A 21,479-nucleotide genomic window follows, 5' to 3' on the forward strand; every position below is an offset into this window, starting at 1 on the left:
CAATCAATTACCTGCATTACAACATCTAGTTTCTAGTTGTCCCTTACACAGCTGTGAATTGGTATTGAAAATGTGTTTCGTGTGGTTTCCATTTCATCCGCTTATGTTGAAGGTGTGAATAATACATGAAACATAGACTGTGTCACACGCGTGTCGTACTGTCATGCCAATATTACGAATCAAGAGTGTGAATTTTTGTAATTCCTGAGCGATTCCAAGAGCGAATCATGAATTCTGCTGACACGAGCTTAATATCAATACTGTTCAACATTAGTGGGTGAAATGAATTCTGACACGAGCTTAATATCAATACTGTTCAACATTAGTGGGTGAAAACCATTCCACACGGCATATAGTTGTGTTTGTTGTTTAACACATTATTCCAGCGGCGGTCTGTAAATAATGGAGCCTGGACCAGACAATCCAGTGACTGACATCAATGGTATTGATTTAATCGGAATACCATGACATGCATCACCCAACTCACCGAGCCTCATCTTGTTAGTCGTCTCTTACAAGCACGTGTTGCTGAAGACCAATTCGTACCCCGATTTTCATGGGGAACAACACAGCAGATTTAATGGACCTCACTTCATCAATTTCTCATGCCCAGCATCACTGCTGTGATATGACCCATAGCAGTAGTAATAAATTGTGACGTCATCATCTACCCCGTCGTGCTGAGCTCAACAATTCGTATAACACGTGTCAAGCCCTCATTTATAGTGCGCTTCGTATGAATGTTATTAACAATTCGCTCATTTTGCTCATGATACATTTCTTTACTCGCCGTTGACAGCCTGATGAACAGAAACTATTTAGATGTCACGACAAACCCAGTTTAACAGGTGAAATTGTTTTGTCCACTGTTTAATTAGTGTAGTATCTGAGTGAGTGAGTTGACCACATTGGTGAGTGAGTGAGTTAAAATTTTACATCGCATCGGCATTATTTCAGCCATATAGAGACGAACCACATTGGTAAAATCAACGAACAATGGTATGGTGCTAAAAGAGCAAGGATAAACATTTGTGTGATTCATGAATTCGAACCAACTGGAAGCGCATCCGGGCGCAAAACGGGGTTGCAACTCTGCACGGCTACATACACCGTCCCCAACGAAAGCGATGAATCTCAAATACGGGCAAACATGTATAAGACGAAACCGCAAGTGACGATTTGTTGAAATGTTAAAACGTATTCCTGTCAGCTGCACTCTACATAACAGTCCCATTGTTAAAACATGTAACAACGCAAGCTTACACACTATTAGTTGAGAAGATGAGTTTGAAATTAAATCCACCATCAATACTTACGTTACAATGAATATAATTTTACAAATATGAACATCTTGTTTTCATCAAGACATTTCGACCGTATTTATTATTGATTCCTTCGTGTATTCAATAAACTTTGTTGAGCATTAGATATTATCATATCCCCTGCAAAGATCCTCTTCAACGTCAAGTGCATGTGTACTTGAATACTCAATGTCCGACATATACAGAATAAGGCTTCGTGTTTTGAATCCAGCGACCGATTAATGCCGAATGCCGATCAATTGATTAGATGTTTAACTATAAGTGGTCCCAGTTGAATACCAGGAGAAATTGTCAGAAATTCCGTCTCATCACAACAGCTTTGTATGTAGATATATACAGAACGCTGTATAACGTTGAGCGAAGTTGCCCGCCCCTGTCGAAATCTACTCCCCTGGTATGGGCAGTGTGCTATTCTGGTGACTTTTCACTGTAGTTGGCTAGTGGTGATTCACTCTGCCGTAGTCCTGTTGGTCAATAGCTCGTGCAGCTAAGCGGCGTGAGTCACCGCGGAACAGGGGGAAACTGCTACTGCCCAGCGCAATTTATGCGTCATAGTGCGTAAGTTATGTCAGAACGAGTTACCTCCCTTGTATCAGTCTCAAGACACTTGACGGCAGCCGTGGATCGATACTCGCTGCACAATGCTGTCGGATGCCACCGCTATGCCGCAACATTGGGTCAATGAAATAACTTGCTCCAACACGTTACTCAATCTCTGTAATGTTTTAATATAATTTTTCTTTCTGGGTATATTTTCTAGATTTGAAAACTAAATTCAGCGTTAGTTTCATTGAGAGTATTTTATAATATTGAAATTGATTAAATCAACTTGATAGCCAATGATTACATTCGGTTGGCCGCCATTACGTCAGCATTTATTATAAATCCACGAGAATCATGCAATGTTTACATTCATGAAAAATAATTCCTTTTAGATATTAGTTGCGTTGGGGTTATTTAAATGTTAGGTAAGACTAAAATGTGGTATTGAAACTAAATATGATTTTTCTTAGTTTTCTTTGATTACGCGAAAAGCACTTCGGTTCGAGATTATCGTAAAACATAACATTGGTTCATATTTTTTCTCATCAGTTGCGGTAGCGTTGCTTACCTACAACCGTGCTAAGCATGGACAGCTCCGACAGCCAAACAGACGATTTGTTTATGCCTGAGTTTTTGAATGAGACTTTTTGTAATGTGAACGATGAGGGGCTTGTGCAGGCGACAGTGGAAGTATTGAAGACTGGCCGCCTAACGCCTCTCATTAAGGAAGAACTAAAGTGTACCATCCAAACCAGGCGACTATCCGAAGGGAAGGACGAGTTACAGGTGGAATTCAATAGCCCCGAAAAAACATCTGTAAGTTCAAAATCATTTCACTCATACTTATTTGATACGATAACCATTAACATACATTTTGCATTTTAAATTTTACAGTTTTTAAAATTCTTAAGTGTGAATTTGAATGAAACATGCATGTGGTTGCGGCGTGTCTGTTTGCAGCGATCAGCTGTTTGTCTGAGGTCAAGCATGTTTTTAGCCTCAGCGTCCAGACGATTACACGTGTGTGTGGTGCATGCACGTCCATGTGCACTAGACGCCATTAGTAGCATACACGCGTGGTTTTGGTCGCGCTAACTTTATTGATTTTAAGTTCCTGCCGATCAGCTTGAGTCTGTGTCTGAAATCAGCTGATATAGACACTCGTGGGGAGGGGGGGTCTACCTGCACGATGCACGAGCTGAAAATCAATGGTTAGGCAGAAAAGACGGCAAGGCGGGCGAGGGCAGCGTGAGCTAGTGTGGCGGGACTGCACGCGAGTTGGCGTCGGTTGTGGGGAGTTACACGTACAATTGATCAATACACGCGGCCAGCATCTCAGCCAGACCCGTGTCGGATACCTACAGACAGACGGACAGCCGTGTCATTAATGGAAAACGTTAATATACATGTCAGTTGGTAGCAGTGTATTGGAACATGTGAGTCTTGCGACCAGAAACAACCAGAGAAGTGCAAGTCTCCTCGCTGGAAACACGTTGCAATTAGCATTGCCTTCAAGTGGTAGAGACTGGTCCAAACCAGTTCTTCGGGCGTGTTTTGGTTGTGCAAAGATTTGCTGCCACCATGATATGGCCAACATGTTATATTTCTTTGATGCCAAATAACCACATTTATATACAACATGACCAAGGGATGGGGGTTTTCTGTGCGCATTTGGTCGTACATGACCATCATGACAACGTCCATTGATGCCAATGGGTTTCTCGTCAGTTGGCAGCATGCTAATAACAAGACCGGTCTAAACCTGTTGTATCCGTCTCATTAGGACTAACTATCTGGTCTCATTGTGACCTTTCACATCGCTACTCATACCATATCATCCACATAAACTGAAATGCAATTAGCTTTTTACCAGGTTTCATTTAACTTTGTTAAACGAAAACAATTATTGTGTCTTTAACAGGGGAAACATGTGCAGTTGTCACAAGTGAAAAAAGTTGACATTCTGCATTGTCTGCTATTATAGTTCGTATTTTCAATGAAGTACAATCAGGTTTAATGTAATTATCATAGAATGAAGATTGTCCACGGCGTGCATTGTCTCCCCGCCCGCGCGCTCACGCCGCCCCGCCAACACGTGTGTGACAATTCAGTGGCGATGCGCTGCTGCAATGTTAACACATGGTAAGGCAGCCGTTGCATGTAAAGACCATTTTGTTGATTTGCGCGTGCCGTGATGTAAATTAAGTTAAATCTGAGCACGCGAACACTGACTACACTGACGTACGGACAAAATACGGGAAATAAAGACGAATTTGAAATATTGCAACACGGAAAGAAAATAAATCCCCATGTGTGTGTTCACATATTTGCTCTGTACTTGGTGAAACTGGTTGAAGGTGGTCACTGTGATTAGATTGTTATGGCGAACGTGGACGAAATGTATGCACTGTTGTGTGAATGTTCAGAGCGAGTTTCCTATGCTAATATTACTTTTTAGTGGGATATTTTTTTACGCCACACCTTTATCTGATACGATAAATAGTGGTGTACCCGGTTTTCAACGTCTTGCCCCCCCCCCCGTTCCTAACTGCCTATATGGTGGATTTTTCACAGCCGACAGACGTATACACATGAAAGCCCCCTGTCGCTTATACAAGTCTGCCTTTACTCTGACTTGTTGATGTCGCTCTCTGTATATATATGCTGTTTATCTGTGTGCTACGATATATGATGACATTCATTTCTACTAAATGCCAATGTCAAATTCAACCGAAATGAGCGGGAGCACGAGGAGTGACGTCACATCAACTGATTGTCACCTTGGGAGAGGGTTTGATGACTGGGAGGGAGTTGGGGAGGGTTTGACGGGGTGGGGTGGATGGGGTGTGGGGAGGGTTTGGTGGGGTGGGAGTATGGTGGCGAGGGTTTGACGGGGTGGGAGTGTGGTGGGAAGGGTTTGATGGGGTGGGGGTATGGTGGCGAGGGTTTGATGGGGTTGGGTGTGGGTGGGTGTCGGGGTCGGTTGATCCCGAGGCACATAAAATATTATAGTCAGTGTTTTGTAGAAAACATAACGTGTAGAACATGGCGTCAAAGAGATGAAGTCACACCACAGAGGTATGTTCCGAAAACATTCACGTTGAAAAGAACAATTAGTCTTCTAGAGGGGATTGTTTTTTATTTCACTTGTTTTGTTTTACCTATTCTATTTATTTATGTTTTAAAAAGGGGGTAGGCGGTAGTCACACACATTAGTAGATTCTACAAACTTCAAAACACAACTGATGCTAATATATACTCATATACATATCAATTTAAATTTATGATACAATTTAATGAATACAACATAAACAAGGGGTTTTCAGTTGTAATTGAATAAAAACATTTCTTTTTATATTATTTTAAACATACACACAACTGTGAAACATAATTATATATCGTGGTACCATGGTAACAAATTACATCAGACTCGATATTGTTGAACACAAACTTCAGTTACTTGGACGGCAATGGCTGTCAACACATTAGCCTGGCTTGTGCCATGTGTCTTTTTTAATATGAAGTTGTGTCCTGTAGTGTCTGTAGGTGTCAGTCTTGCACACTCCACAGTATGAACTTGTCGTTAGTGTGTCTACTTAGCAGCGTTACTTAGTTTCAGACTGGCCCGAACTGCCTCTTCACCGGTCGGGCAGAAAGAGTCAGGTAACTCTAGGTAAACGTAACCTTATGCTAAAGGAAGTTTACTGTTTGTTCTTTAGTCCTTCGTAATACAGATACTACGACTTTTAATTGCTATCTCTTAAGCTTCCTAAATAGACCTAGTGTTGTAATATGTTTTATGTTAATCTAAATAAAGCGAAATACGGAGACAATTCCGGAACAGAACTCTTGTAGTAAAATATTTGTTGATGGATTCCTGTGGAAGCGCTACATGTACATGTATGTAATTTTCTCATCTGCAATGAATATATAAGCATATACTGGCATGCGACCTTTTATTAACGATGTCTGTTTTGCAAAGACTTTTGCAATAAACGACTGCTGTTTGTTGGTTTCTTCAGTTACGTCCTGAGGAAGTAGAGCGCCAACATCGGCGGAGGGAGCAGAACCGACGCGCAGCCATGAAATTCCGCCAAAAGAAAAAGGACCGAACAGAAATCCTTTTACGGGTGACTAAAGATAAACATATACTTGATCTTTAAGTAAAACATAGTCGACAGCGTGGCCAGTACATCACCAGTAGCTATCGCATGTATTATTATTATTATCATGTTTATTATTATGATTACAGTATCATGTCTCGTCTTCAGCGAATATTATACATTCGAAGGTCCTCGCGACTAGCGCACTTATTGTAATTACAAAAACGTGTCTAAGCTCTGCGTTCACGGACTAAACACATTTATCATTTTGAGTTAGTGAGTGAATGCACTATGACGGCTGTTCATCCACTGCTTTTAATTACTCGAGTCTGGACAGACAAACTAGTGGTTGAAAGTATGAGCATTGATCCACGTCCAACAGTCGGTCATGTGACGCATTTCTAACCAATCGAATTCCATTGCAAACGGTTTATACGTCCTTGTGGGCGGCTGGGGTCCTCATATTTCAGAAATGAGGGCGGATAATAAAGATAACGCGACACGGCCTCACAGACGACAAGAACACACCTTTTTTGGCATTCTGGCTCCGATTAGGTCCGCATTACCACACGTTTGTCAGAAGAGCCGTCTTATATGGGTAGCATATAGGTATTGTGTGGCCAGGGTGACAACATGTCATCGTGACCCGATGGCATGACTCATTGCTGTCAGTCATTGGTTTTCTTGTTCCAGACTCGATTATTCAGGCCGTCATGCTAGTTAATGGAGTGCTGCGGCGTTATACAACATTCACTCACTGACAATGAGTATTAAGATGAGTCCATACCTATTGGGGGGCGGTCGGGTAGCCTAGTGGTTAAAGCGTTCACTCGTCACACCGAAGACCCGGGTTCGATTCCCGACATGGGTACAATGTGTGAAGTCCATTTCTAGTGTCCCCCGCCGTGATATTGCTTGAATATTGCTAAAAGAGGCGTAAAACCAAAGTCACTCACTCACTCACCATACCTATTGTCTGTCATACAGTCTCCGAAACAAATATTATTTAATATTTGGCAAGTCTAGATTACTGCATGGGAGAGGGAGAGAGTCTGTGCTCCTTTTTGTTTTATTTCATAATTATAATTCTACAACTGTTTTGAAATCTAAAATTCATTTCAGATACTTGATATTATTCTACCAATACCAACTAAAGCCACATCTCTATGTTATAGTGTCATGAGATATTGAAATCAGATCAAAAGACATATCCTGAGACTTTTAGTTCCAAGATCGACCTCAGTGCGCAGTCATGCCGTTTAAGTTGTTAAACATCGGTGATTTTTTGCAAAGCACCATTTAACACTAACGTTGTTTTCTATCTTCAGGAGACGCAGAAACTACAAAATGCCAACACAACTCTTCGTGACGAGATAGACCGACTAGTGAGAGAGCGCAACCACCTCACGGAGGTTCTCAGTGCTCACCAGCCAAGGTGTAGCCTTGGACTCGCCACTGTCATATTCCACGAACCTCCCTGAGCACGCTCGGATCTCCTCGGTGGTTTCCGCTCAGACTCGGGAGTTCCCGGAAACGTCCGAGGAGATCCTAACCTCTGCGTTCTCTCATGTTGCATCTTGTTCATCTAGTCATTTGTGATCATTTCCATTGCTTGTTTCCGTTGCTCAAGAGGACCAATGTTTGCTGCAGACCGCTGGACGATACAAGCTTCCGCTGTTTCTATCAGTTCTGTTATCAAATAATTTATGCACAAATGTGCTCAAAATGGCAGCAAATATAGAATTAAACGATTATTTACAAAACATGAAAAAAATGCCTTTTGTTTTAATTATATATAAATAAGCTATTAATGTAATTAATTTATTTATAGAAATTACTTAACGCTAATCGTTAAAGTCCATATATCTACCACCCTATCACGGATGACCCAGTCGTCTAAGGCGCCGCAATTCGTTATGTAGAGTTGCGTCCCTTGACCACGCCAGAAAAGTGTTATCGTGGGTCCGTCCGACTATGTGTTTAGGTTTCTAAGCACCATATCCATGCTCTGGGTTTCATGAAGGTGGTAAACGTCTAAGACCTACATCACTTAGGCTTTCCTCCCACATTTAGCCGTGATAGAACTAGAATTCTGTTCAAAGCGGCGTTATACCTAACTCACTCACTCACTCACTCACTCACTCACTCACGCCTGTAACGTCAAATAGTGAACTCCGCTTAATGCATGCTTGTACGTCCTCATTTTAAACGGTGACGTCTGTACATGTCTCCGACGTAATGAGACGCGTTTATTGTACATGTAAATAGTTTGTCGGTGAGAGACGTCATTACCGTTGACGTTACAGGACGTGAGCCATTACGTCTTCGGCGTAAAGGATGTCGCTGCATATGGCTTTGATACGAAGTTGTACGTATGTATACGTAAAAAGCAGTCGTTTGTTGACGCCCCCATCTTCACTGTACGTGGTAGTATGCCTTCGTCGATAAGGCGACGTGTGTATACGTATTTGACGTTATTTTAGACGTGTATAAAATCTTGTATCTATAATCTACTGTGTCTGTTTCAAGATGTTTATTTTAAAATGAGGCGTTATTGAAGACATATACACACGTCTTTGTGATAAAGAGAGACGTTTGTTAACGTCTTTGAAGAAACGTTCGACGTGAATTTTCCTCTGTTGCATAACGCGAGATGCGCGTGTGTGTAATTTATTTCACGATGTCTTTTATACGTTTCAGTAAAGTTGTATATGTATCTTTGGCCATACGGAAGCTTTATATATACATGATCGGAGTAATCACTGACTTAAACCGCAATACCTAAAACTGTACCTTCAGTGTTAAACGTCCCGAATACCGTACGTATGCAATCATATATAATAGAGACATAGCGCATGGCGATGAACAACATGACGAAAACTGGGTTGGCACGGCTTTGACCATGATTATTTTCGTTGTGTGAATAAACTTATGTTATCTTATGTGAGTGAGTGAGTTGGGTTTAACGCCGCTATAACAGTATTCCAGTTATATCACGGCGTGTCAGCTTGATGTGGGAGGAAAGCCCGAAGTGATGCGGGTCTCAGTTTACCACTTCGGTGAAACCCACGAGCACGGGTATGGTGCCGACAAACCTGGAAACATAATCGGGGCTAACCTGCATTCGAATCAACAATCATAGGTTTCTGGCGTGTCTAAGGGACGCAACTCTGCACAGCGAATCGCGGCGCCCTAGACGACTGGGCCACCCTTGCCCCTTATATGTAACCTATGTATTTGATTGCGAGGTATTCTGTCGGAAACCTATGGTCGTGGTTTCGAATCCCGGTTCGCTCCATAATGTTTCCGTGATATAACTGGAATACTGTTCAATGCTGCGTTAAACCCAACTTCAGTCACTCACAAAAACGAAAATGTAAGTATTTTACGTAACGATTGTTTGCTTGTTTGGTTGGTGTTTTACGCCGTACCCAGCAATAGTCCAGCTATATGACGACGGTCTGTAAATAATCGAGTCTTGACCAGACAATCTAGTGACTGATATCATGAGCATCGATCTACTCAATTGGGATACGACGACGCGCATCAACCAAGTCAGCGAGCCTGACCACCCGATCCCGTTAGTCGCCTCTTTCGACAAGCATAGACGCCTCTTACGACAAGCACGGTTGCTGAAGACCTATTCTACTCCGGATCTTCACGGGGGACAAGCACGGCTGCTGGAGACCTATTCTACCCCGGATCTTCACGGGGAGGCAAGCATAGGTTGCTGAAGACCTATTCTATTCCTGATCTTCGCGGAACCGGGTTATTGCTTACTGAAAGAAGACTTTCGGCGTCAGGGTCAAGGCAGGGAATTGCAGGTCAAGTAAGTGTGCATCATTTACAATCCTGGGAGCAACACCTGTATTTACTGGCACTAAACCTGTAACTAAACGGGGTGACATGGTGTGCAGATTATTGTTTCATTTGCAACGGTAAGGGGGCCCAGTTGACAAGTCCATGTTCGAGTCCCCTTAATACCATGTTCGTTCTCCATGCCATGTGAATGAGTGAGGTGGCTTTAACGCCGCTTTGAACAGTATTCCAGTCACATCACGGTGTGTCAGCTTAATGTGTGCACTTTGGTGAAACCCACGAGCACGGGTATGGTGCTGACAAACCTAGAAACATAATCGATTGTGGATTCGAACCCACAATCATAGGATTCTGGTGTACCCAAGGGACGCAACTCTGCACATTTAATTGCGGTGTCTTAGATGACTGGGCAAAACGTGCCCCGAGATAGCCAAGAAGTGATATATATTCAATATACGGCGTTACGAAGCCCATTTTAGAGTCAACCGCAGTATTGGATCTTTACAAGCGGCATAATTTCATACTCACTCACTCATCTGTGATATTGACGAAGTGTAGTTACATCTATCAGGCTCACTGGTGACGGTTATTTCCGGTTGACAGTGTGCGTGAACGTGTGGATGTCAGTCACGGCTTAGCCGAGTTCACAGATCCGAGTAAATGATACCTCGAACTACTCAATCATATGTAAGGAATCAATTAGCCATTATCCCCTGTCGAGCTTTATGTCTTGATGTAGATCGACCAGCAGTTAGCGTGGAGAACACGGCCCGGTGGACATTAGGCCATTTGTATCAGTTCATTGGCTTCCTTGCTCTCCGAGCACAGCCCGAGGGGCATATTGTTCCCGTGTGTGAGGTGTCGTTACATCACTACACTGAAGGAATTAGCTTAAGGGTTTAAATATACTTAGGATAATACCTTCAGGAAACTTACCGCCTATCATAACGCAGGTTGTATTAGCATGTAATGTAGTGCTGTGTTTGGGTCGGGTTATACCATGGGGATAATGTTGACACGATGCCTGTCATTGTCTGGTCGTCGAACAGGTGTTGTGGATGTCGAAGTAGAGCATTTACATGTGGGTGGGTGCATGGGGCTGGTGCCTCGCACGACACCTTTTCCATAGCGGGGTGTTTTATATGGGGTGAAGCCCCTAAACATAAATCATCGATGTGTTGATGAGTGAGTGAGTTGTGTTTATCGCCGCTTTTAACAGTATTCGAGTCTTATCACGGCGTATCAGCTTAATGTGGGAGGAAAGCCCGAAGTGATGCAGGTCTCAGACGTTTACCACTTCGGTGAAACCCACGAGCACGGATATGGTGCTGACAAACCTAGAAACATAATCGGGGCGAACCGGGATTTGAACCCAGAATCATAGGTTTCTGGCGTGTCAAAGGGACGCAACACTGCACAGCGAATCGCGGCGCCTTAGATGACTGGGCCAGCCGTGCCCCCTAATGTGTTGATGACCCCATCGTCCTTCTGTGATTCTGGTACATCGTCTCCTTTAGAAGATCCATGTAAATTAAAACGTCATCGTGAACTACGTCATTAACACCATCATCGATACATCTGCTCTAGAACACCATCATCTTTACATGACCAAAGAACACCATCATCGATACATGGTCCACGAACATCATTATCGATACATGGTCCACGTACACCATCATCGATACAAGGTCCACGAACATCATTATCGGTACAAGGTCCACGTACACCATCATCGAAACATGGCCCGCGAACATCATTATCTAAACTGGTCCGCGAACATAATCATCGATACATGGCCTACGTACATCATTATCGATACATGGCCTACGAACATCATCGATACATGGCCTACGAACATCATCATCGATACATTGCCTACGAACATCATCATCGCTACATGGCCTACGAACATCATCATCGATACATGGCCTACTTACATCATTATCGATACATGGCCTACGAAAATAATCATCGATACACGGCCTACGAACATCATCATCGATACATGGCCTACGAACATCATCGATACATGGCCTACGAACATCATCATCGATACATTGCCTACGAACATCATCATCGATACATGGCCTACGAACATCATCATCGATACATGGCCTACGTACATCATTATCGATACATGGCCTACGAAAATAATCATCGATACACGGCCTACGAACATCATCATCGATACATGGCCTACGCACATCATCACCGATACATGGCCTACGAACATCATCATCGATACATGGCCTACGTACATCATTATCGATATATGGCCTACGAAAATAATCATCGATACACGGCCTACGAACATGATCATCGATACATGGCCTACGAACATGATCATCGATACATGGCCTACGAACATCGTAATCGATACATGGCCTTCGAACATCATCATCGATACATTGCCTACGAACATCATCATCAATACATTGCCTACGGACATCATCATCGATACATGGCCTACGAATATCATCATCGATACGTTGCCTACGAACATCATCATCGAACAGGAATACCATCATCAATACATTTCTGTACTCATTGATACATGATCCACGTACACCATCATCGATACATGATCCACGAACATCATCATCGATAAATGGTCCACGAACATCATCGATACACGGTCCACGAACACCATCATCGATACAAGGTCCACGAAAAGCATTAACGATACATGGTCCACGAACATCATCATCGATACACGGTCCACGAACACCATCATCGATAAATGGTCCACGAAAAGCATTAACGATACATGGTCCACGAACATCATCATCGATACACGGTCCACGAACACCATCATCGATAAATGGTCCACGAAAAGCATTAACGATACATGGTCCGCGAACATCATTATCGATAGATGGTCCATGAACATCTACATCGATACATGATCCACGAACATCATCATCGATATATGGTCGACGAACACCATCATCGATACATGATCCACGAACACCATCATCGCTACATGGTCCACGAACACCATCATCAATATAATGTCCGCGAACATCATTCTCGATACATGGTCCACGAACATTACCATCGATACATGGTCCACGTACACCATCATCGATACATGACCCTTGAACACTTCCATCGACAAATGGTCCGCGAACACCATCATCGATACATGGTTCTAACATCGGTACATAGCTCTTACGAAAGGGGCGTAAATCTAGAACACCATCAATGCATAGCTCTATTGAGAGAGGCGTGGCCCCAGAACAGGACCATCGATGCATATCGCTAATGAAAGGGGCGTGGCTCCAGAACACCACCATCAATACATAATTCTATGAGAAGGGCTAATCTCCAGAACGCCACCATCAACGCATACCTCCAATGAAAGGGGCGTTGCCCTACAACACCATCGACGCATAGCTCTATTGAGAAAGGCGTGGCTCCAGAACACGACCATTGATGGTTATCGCTAATGAAAGGGGAGTGGCTCCAGAACACGACTGTCGTTGCATAGCTGTAATGAGATGAGCGTGGTTCTAGAACACCATCAGTACACAGCTCTAATGAAAGGGGTGTGGCTCTAGAACACCACCATCAATACATAAGTCTATGAGAAGGGCGCGGCTCCAGAACACCACCATCGATACATAGCTCTATTGAGAGAGGCGTGTCTCCAGAACACCACCATCGACGCATAGCTCTATTGAGAGAGGCGTGGCTCCAGAACACCACCATGAACGCATAGCTCTATTGAGAGAGGCGTGTCTCCAGAACACCACAATCAACGCATAGCTCTATTGAGAGAGGCGTGTCTCCAGAACACCACCATCAACGCATAGCTCTATTGAGAGAGGCGTGTCTCCAGTACACCACCATCGACGCATAGCTCTATTGAGAGAGGCGTGGCTCCAGAACACCACCATCAACGCATAGCTCTATTGAGAGAGGCGTGGCTCCAGAACACCACCATCAACGCATAGCTCTATTGAGAGAGGCGTGTCTCCAGAACACCACCATCAACGCATAGCTCTATTGAGAGAGGCGTGGCTCCAGAACACCACCATCAATACATAATTCTATGAGAAGGGCTAATCTCCATAACGCCACCATCAGTACATAGCTCTAATGAAAGGGGAGTGGCTCTAGAATACCACCACCAATACATAATTCTATTAGAAGGGCTAGTCTCCAGAACTCCACCATCGACACATAGCTCTATTGAGAGAGGCGTGGCTCCAGAACATCACCATCGATACATACTTCTTGAGAGGGGCGTGTCTCTTCAATGCACCTTCAATTCACATCTCTTATGAGAGGGGCGTGGCTCTAGAACACCACCATCGATACATTCATGAAGCACTAATGAGAGGGCTATAGAAAACCACCAACGCATAACCCGAATGAGAGGGGCGTGGCTTTAGAACATCACTCGTCGATGCATTACTCTAATGAAAAGGACGCAAAATCGTATGTTCAGATTCATTAGATATAAAAAAATATTTTAAGGAGCTCACAAGAGCAGTTTTAATATTTATGATAACATACACACATTCGCACATCCAATGTGAAATAGGACTGCACTATGGAATGCCAAATGTTCGTGTTATTATAAAATAAATTAATATCGTCACGGCAGCAATTAACCCTTCCTCCCACTCGGAGTTGGTAGAACAAAGTAAGCCCTTTATACTCCGGGGACTTGAGTCGGGGTGGGATTTGCCGCTTGACTTCTCGCTCTCCCCCGTGTTGGTAGCCAGCGTCAGTCAACACTGGGCCGTTCACAACACACGTACCGCCGGTCAGAGTGGCCGCACATCGTACAGAGAATAGGTACACTGTACACTCCCGGCAACCTACACGTACAGAGTACACACCCGGCATGTGGATATAAGTCAACACTTCTCGACATTTGAACCATATTGTGAGGTAAGTGTACGGTGTTAAGTTAAAATGTTCCCATACGATTTGTTTGTTTGTTTGTTGTTTAACGCCGCACTCAGTAATATTCCTGCTATATCACGGTGGTCTGTAACTTTTCTGGACCAGACAATCCCTTGGTTGACATCATGAGCATGGTATACGATGACATGCATCAACCAAGTCAGCGAGTCTGACCACCCGATCCCGTTAGTCGCCTTTTACGACAAGCATAAACGCCTGTTTAGGCAAGCACGGGTTGCTGAGACCTATTCTAACCCGGATGACTTCACGGGTCACTGTCATACGATAGTTGTTAGGTTTTTGAAAACAAATTTCTTATTTTAATATTAGTTGAGTTAGGAGTAGAAACAGCGATATGTTTATAAGATTGAGAACAGGATTGGCCAGAGGAGGTTGTTATTTTATTTTATTTTTTTTATAAATTATATATTGAATTTCAATAACACCAGTATCAAAATTGAAATAATTTAACAGAAAATAGTTATAACATATAAACAGATATGTATAACTTAACAGCTATACAGATGCATTAAATCATCAGGAAAGACTGGCGCTGCAATAGAATCGCCCTATATTCAGTTACGCGAAAAAATATGGACATGTGAGATTATTAGTAATCACCCTATTTTGAACATTTATTTTCATCAAACAAAACCGCCAAACAAAGCTATTTAGGTCTACCATCGTGATGGCTCGAGCTCATGGCTTGATGAGATGTAGAAAAGCAATATTCCTATATCCCCCGCTGAGACGATGAATGCCACCTCCCCAGGTAAGACAATGGAGGAATACGAGACTCACCTGGTCTACTTACCTGGAGGGGTGTCAGGTGTGTCGAGACGCTAGCGTAGCGTCGGGTGTCCCAATACGGATCTTAGAGCATACTGAAGTTGACACACCACGCCTGCGAAATTAATTCATACCTGTTTTATTGCATGACAATGAATACGTATCACAGTGCTGTTACATGTCTTGTGTTTGCGGTAACTTCACACTGCTTGATGTCTCATGCAAACACATTGTGTTGTACTTATCTATTGCCTGCCTCAGTTGATATTAAGGTGTTGAGTGATTGATTTCATAGCTCGGCGTGAGATCATTGTTGCCATCTAGGACTCTCCTAAAGATAATACTAAAGTGACGGCCAAAAGAAAATTTACCTTAGTTATAAATCCCTCTAGTTAAAAACAGTTAAAATGATAATGGAATGTCAGTTGGCCGAGCTGTTGTGTGGTAGCAAAAAACATCTTCCCGAGGCAAGGGAGTTAACTTACTATAAAAGTCCAGTTTCCAACCTTGCCGAATTAGGCTGGAAATCCGGATTTATATTTTGGCTGGACTAACGAGTCCATGCATAGTCCCACGAACTAGACATCCGGTTCATAAACAACATGGATTTCAAGTGCAAATTTCGGTCGACTGGGAGTCCACGGATATTTTTCAAATCTGTTCATGTTTTAAATCAAGGTGTTCAAGTTATTTGATGCCCTTCGCGAGGGAAGGTCCGTTTTATCACAATTTAGATCTTGATTATCGATCAGATCGTCTTGACTGGGCATTGTCGTTTTGTTTCAAGCAAATGCAAGTGATATCAGAGGTGAAATCTGATTGACCAATAGGAAGCACATCGAAGGAACATAACTCGTAATAGCCATAGGTGGCGCTGCGATCGAACCTGTAAATTCCAGACTAGTTCGGCAAGGGTGGAAACTGGACGGTTAACGCCCTTGGCTCGGGAAGATGAGTAAAAGCAAGCGTTCAACGTAATGGACAAAGTGCACACACACACACACACACACATACTCACACATACACACACACACACACACACACACACACACACACACACACACATACATATCTAAAATCACTCAAGTTCAAAGACACGTCACAATAATAGCGTGTATGACCGCCCCCTGATTTAAGACATACAAAAACTCTCCGTCTGGTGACGTCATTCGTTGCATTTCTTCTCCGAGGGCCTGGATCAGTTCTTGTTAGACGATGTCGACGCCGTCGACCACGGCGATACAAGACATCCCAGATGTGTTCTGTGGGGACATGAATGGGGAGCTGGGGTCACGGCAACACGTTGAAGTTGTTGGCAGCAAGGAAGTTCTGTATGATTCGGGCTGTATGGGGTCTTGCGTTGTCATGCTGATAAAGGACATCACGTGGCAGCTGTTGTAGAAATGGTCGGACAAATAATGTCATCCATGTAACTCTGAGCTGTCAAATTTCCATCTATGATGACCAGTGGTGTTCAAATTCCTCCCTACACAGTATAACACCATACGGCACGATCCGTCGCACGATACGACCTCCTGAACGCAACATTCCGCCCTTCGTTCAGTGTTCCATAAGCTATGAGTAGACAGAACCGGCTTTCATCAATTAAGACGACCCTCTGCCAGTCACGTCCAGGCCCATCTCAATCCCTGACGACGATGTAGCGCTGTTAATAACTATACTCTGTAAGGTCTGTAGGAGCCAATTCCTTGAGCTTTCAGTCCCCGGCCACTGTTTATCGACTAACTATATGCCCTAAGGCATTCGCCGCTAATGACGTCACTGTCAGTAATCGATTCTGGAGATGCAAAGTGCGCAAGTGCCGGTCCTCATTGGGCGTAGTTACCCTGGGTCTGCCTGTTCTTGGCCTGTCTGATTTCGGGCCTGGTTTCAATCGTGGCATTTCTGTACCTTTTTTCTTAATCAATGTGAGTGTCTAACATGTCATCCGTATAATTCATATACCCTTATTGCACGTGTAATTTCGGCTCCTAAAGCGGCACGTGTTTTTCACTTTTTCGCATTTTCTAACAACAAAAAAGACATACAGTGGACGCGTATCACTTTCTGCATAGAGCATTGTTGCGTTTGGACGATGTGTTTTGCATTTAGTCTGATCTTGTGTTTTCCTTTTTTTTGCAATTTCATTTTTGGACATCGAATCTTGACAGCCGTCGAGTTCGGACGTCTTTTGCTTCTCAGCAACTTGTCTAGTGTTCTACACCACACTTGACTGTTTATGTTCCTTCCTCTTTGGTTCTTTTGGTTTTGATTTCTCTTGTGTTGGACTGCATTCACACTTTTCATTTTTATTTGGTGTTTGCTGTTTGTTACAGTCAGTTGTTGGGGATTGTCCTCGGCAATGGCTGACAACAGAATGGAATGTGAGGACGGATTTAAAGTGGTGGCTTCAGGGAGGAAGCGAATTGGTCGTATTCCAGATGGTACTTCTAAAAAGGCCTGTGTTGCCAAGCCCCCTACTACTGTACCTCCTCCTGCTTGGTCTGATCTTACTTTTGTATTTGATGATCCAGCGCAGGTCAAATCAACCACTGTCATCTTTAAAGCCGATGTAGATGAATATGATGATGGTTCAACGACCCTCTGTCAACTTATGACACAGCGTGCTTTGGCTCGAGCCTTGACTAAGGTCACTACAGAAATAGTCAGTGTTAAGCGGATGGCCAGGGGTGATGTTAGTGTCACAGCCAAAACTGTTGAGGCTGCCAAAAAGCTTTTGCAGATCACCGAACTTGATGAACATTTTGTCACCGTACATGAACCTGATTCATTAATGAGAACACGTGGAGTCATCTATGGTATTGATCTGGATATTGAGATGAATGAACTTGAGGATGAGTTAAAGCCTGTGTTACCATTATTGTGCTCTGCTGTGCGTCTGACTCGTGGGCCTGATAAAGTTCCCACCAAATCTGTCCTACTTACGTTTACTGGCCAATCTTTACCAGATCATGTTGTTATATTCTTCCAGAGATTTCCTATTCGGATGTATGTTCCTCCTGCTCTGCGATGCTTCAAGTGTCAGTCTTTTGGGCATGTCTCTGCTAAGTGTAGGAGCACTCATCATGTGTGCACTAAATGTGGAGGGAAGCACAAATACGAGGAGTGCAATGAACGTTCCCTTAAATGTAAGAACTGTGGTGGTGCCCACTCTGCGGCTTACAAAGGTTGCATTAAATACCAGGAAGCAGTCCAGATTCAGAAAGTCCGAGTGGAGGGTAAGTTGTCTTATTCTCAGGCTGTTCGACAGGTGCGTGGAGATTTAAATGTCGCTCAGGTTCCAGCAGTCCCTAAACCACCTTCTGCAGCTAAACCACCTTCTGCAGCTAAACCACCTTCTGCAGCTACACCACTGTCTGAGGTTGTTACAATTTCTGATGTTGTGTCTTCTCCAGTCATGGTGACTGCTAGTACTCAGACTGAGTCTCTGGAAGTTGAATGTCAGACTGATCCTGTTGTTGACATCTTGCCTGAATCGTCTTGCACACCTCTCTTAAACAATGTATCTCCTGTTGATTTTCTCAACTTTGTTATTTGTATAGTTGCCAATCTTGGCACTACTCGTGCATTCAAGACTGATGGTCTTCAGATGATAGCGTCAGCTGCCCAGTCCCTCTTGGGGTTACATTTGTCCCCGGATGATTTGACGAGCATGGTTCAGGGTCAACAATGGCAGTCTTAATCCTTCTTATGGCTCTCTTGATCCTTCAGTGGAATGCTCGATCAGTAAATGCTAATGGTCCGGGATTCAAGGTTTTTATTAACAGTCTTGATCCTATGCCTGATGTTATTTGTCTTCAGGAGACGTTCCTGAATCCTAAACAGCAATTCCGTTGGGAAGGTTATGTCTGCCTACGTAAAGATCGTCAGGTTGGTTTAAGAGGTGGTTGTGCTATACTCATAAAGGACACTTTGTCATTTAATGAACTTACGTTGCCACCATCCCAATTAGAAGCGAATGCAGTCACCATTCATTTGAAGGACAAAAGATCCGTCTCCATTTTTAATGTCTATAATAATGCTCTTGCTACCTATAATGACTATATTTCTGTTTTGACCGTGTCAGCCAATCTTACAGTTGTGTGTGGTGATTTTAATAGTCATAGTCCATTGTGGGGAGCTAGTAAGTTAGATGCTGGAGGTAAAGCCATTGAGACACTACTTGATGAAAAGAATCTTTTCCTTCTTAATGATGGTTCTATGACCCGGTATGACTTGGCTTCTGCTTCTTTTTCGGCCCTGGATTTGACCATTGTCAGTCCACAACTGGCTCCACATTGTGATTGGGAAGTATATTTGCAGGATTCATTTGGTAGTGATCATTATCCTGTGTTTACCAGCCTTCAACTTGACCCAATCGCTGATCTGAGTGGTACCCCTCAGCGGTGGCTTTTCTCTAAAGCTGACTGGTCTGCGTTTACTGCTTTGTGCTCTGACACAATCACGCCTGCTCTAAACTCAATTGATATGGAGCAGTTTTCCAAATGCTTTGTGTCTAACATTATTGATGCTGCCAATAGATTTATAGGCAGAAGTTCTGGTACACGTCCGCTTAAACCGCCTGTTTGTTGGTGGACTGATAAATGTCAATCAGCACATGATGCCAGGAAGAGGGCAAAGAAAATTGTTGAAAGATCGGCTTTGCCTTGTGATTTAATTGAGTATAGGCACACTTCCGCATTACTGAAAAGAACTGTTATTGAAGCAAAACGTTTGTCATGGTCCAATTACACCAGTTCTATAAATAACAATACACCTCTATCCCAAGTATGGAGGAAAGTGAAAAAGATTTCTGGTAGTTCAAGTTCACATCGTGCTCTTCCGTCTATTGGTAAAGTCACGCCTGCAACATCAAATATAGACAAGAGTAATGCACTGGCTAAGTCATTTCAAAAAGTATCGAGTACAGATAACTTTAACTCCGATTTTCTCCGCTATAAAGAAACACTTGAATCTGAATTCTCGGACATCTTACATTGTCCAACATTTCATATTGCTGATTACAACTCCTTATTTAGTTTCCAGGAATTAAAGAATGCTATTTCTGGACGGAAAAATACTTCTCCAGGAGATGATTCATTATGCTATGATATGTTTAAACATCTTCTCCGTATCAGCCTTGACACCATGCTTTTACTGTTTAATAATATTTGGTTTGAAGGCAAACTTCCCTCTTCTTGGAAAAAAGCAATTGTAGTTCCAATTCCAAAGCCTGGTAAAGATCCTACTGAAGCCACATCCTACAGACCTATTGCTCTTACCTCTAACATGTGTAAAATAATGGAAAGAATGGTAAATAACCGGCTGGTGTACTTCATGGAAAAGAACCATCTGTTTTCAGAAGTTCAATCAGGATTTAGAAAAAATAGATCTTGTGCTGATCATTTAGTCCGACTTGAAACTGACATTAAAAAGGCATTAGGTAGCACTGAATATTTAATGGCTGTTTTCATGGACATTGAAAAAGCATATGACATGTTGTGGAGGGAAGGTTTGGTAATTAAACTGTATAACCTTGGAGTTTGTGGACGTATGCTTGATTGGATAAAAGCTTTCTTAACGGGTAGAACTATACAAGTTCGCATTGGAACGTCACTGTCAGATATTTATATTTTAGAGAATGGAACTCCTCAAGGAAGTGTGATCAGCCCAACATTATTTAACGTCATGATAAATGATTTGTTTGAGAATATTAATATCCTGGTTGAAACATCACAGTTTGCCGATGATGGAGCTTTGTGGAAAAGGTCCGGTAATTTTGACACTGTCTTCAAAGTCGTTCAACAATCTCTCTATCTTGTACAGAATTGGTGTGTTCATTGGGGTTTTAAGATTTCAGCTTCTAAATCTTCTGCTATCATTTTTACTCGTAAAAAGATTCCTCACGATTCCAAATTAGTCTTGTGCGGTTCTGAATTGGAGTTTGTCGACAAAGTCAAGTTTTTAGGTCTCTGGTTTGATAAGA

At 42.9% G+C, this 21,479-nt stretch overlaps 1 protein-coding gene across 1 annotated transcript; it reads left to right on the forward strand.

Moving 5' to 3' along the window:
- The first annotated feature begins 2,429 nt into the window (after positions 1–2,429).
- Positions 2,430–7,597, forward strand: LOC139444126 (cyclic AMP-dependent transcription factor ATF-3-like). Its single transcript, XM_071225028.1, has 3 exons — positions 2,430–2,681; positions 5,888–5,995; positions 7,297–7,597. Exons 1-3 carry the CDS (start codon positions 2,451–2,453, stop codon positions 7,447–7,449), a joined length of 492 nt encoding a protein of 163 aa, XP_071081129.1. The 5' UTR covers positions 2,430–2,450; the 3' UTR covers positions 7,450–7,597.
- The last annotated feature ends 13,882 nt before the right edge of the window (positions 7,598–21,479 follow it).

Source organism: Haliotis cracherodii, unplaced genomic scaffold (genome assembly GCF_022045235.1).
Source record: "Haliotis cracherodii isolate W230 unplaced genomic scaffold, xgHalCrac1.p SCAF_5, whole genome shotgun sequence".
NCBI classification, from domain to species: domain Eukaryota; kingdom Metazoa; phylum Mollusca; class Gastropoda; order Lepetellida; family Haliotidae; genus Haliotis; species Haliotis cracherodii.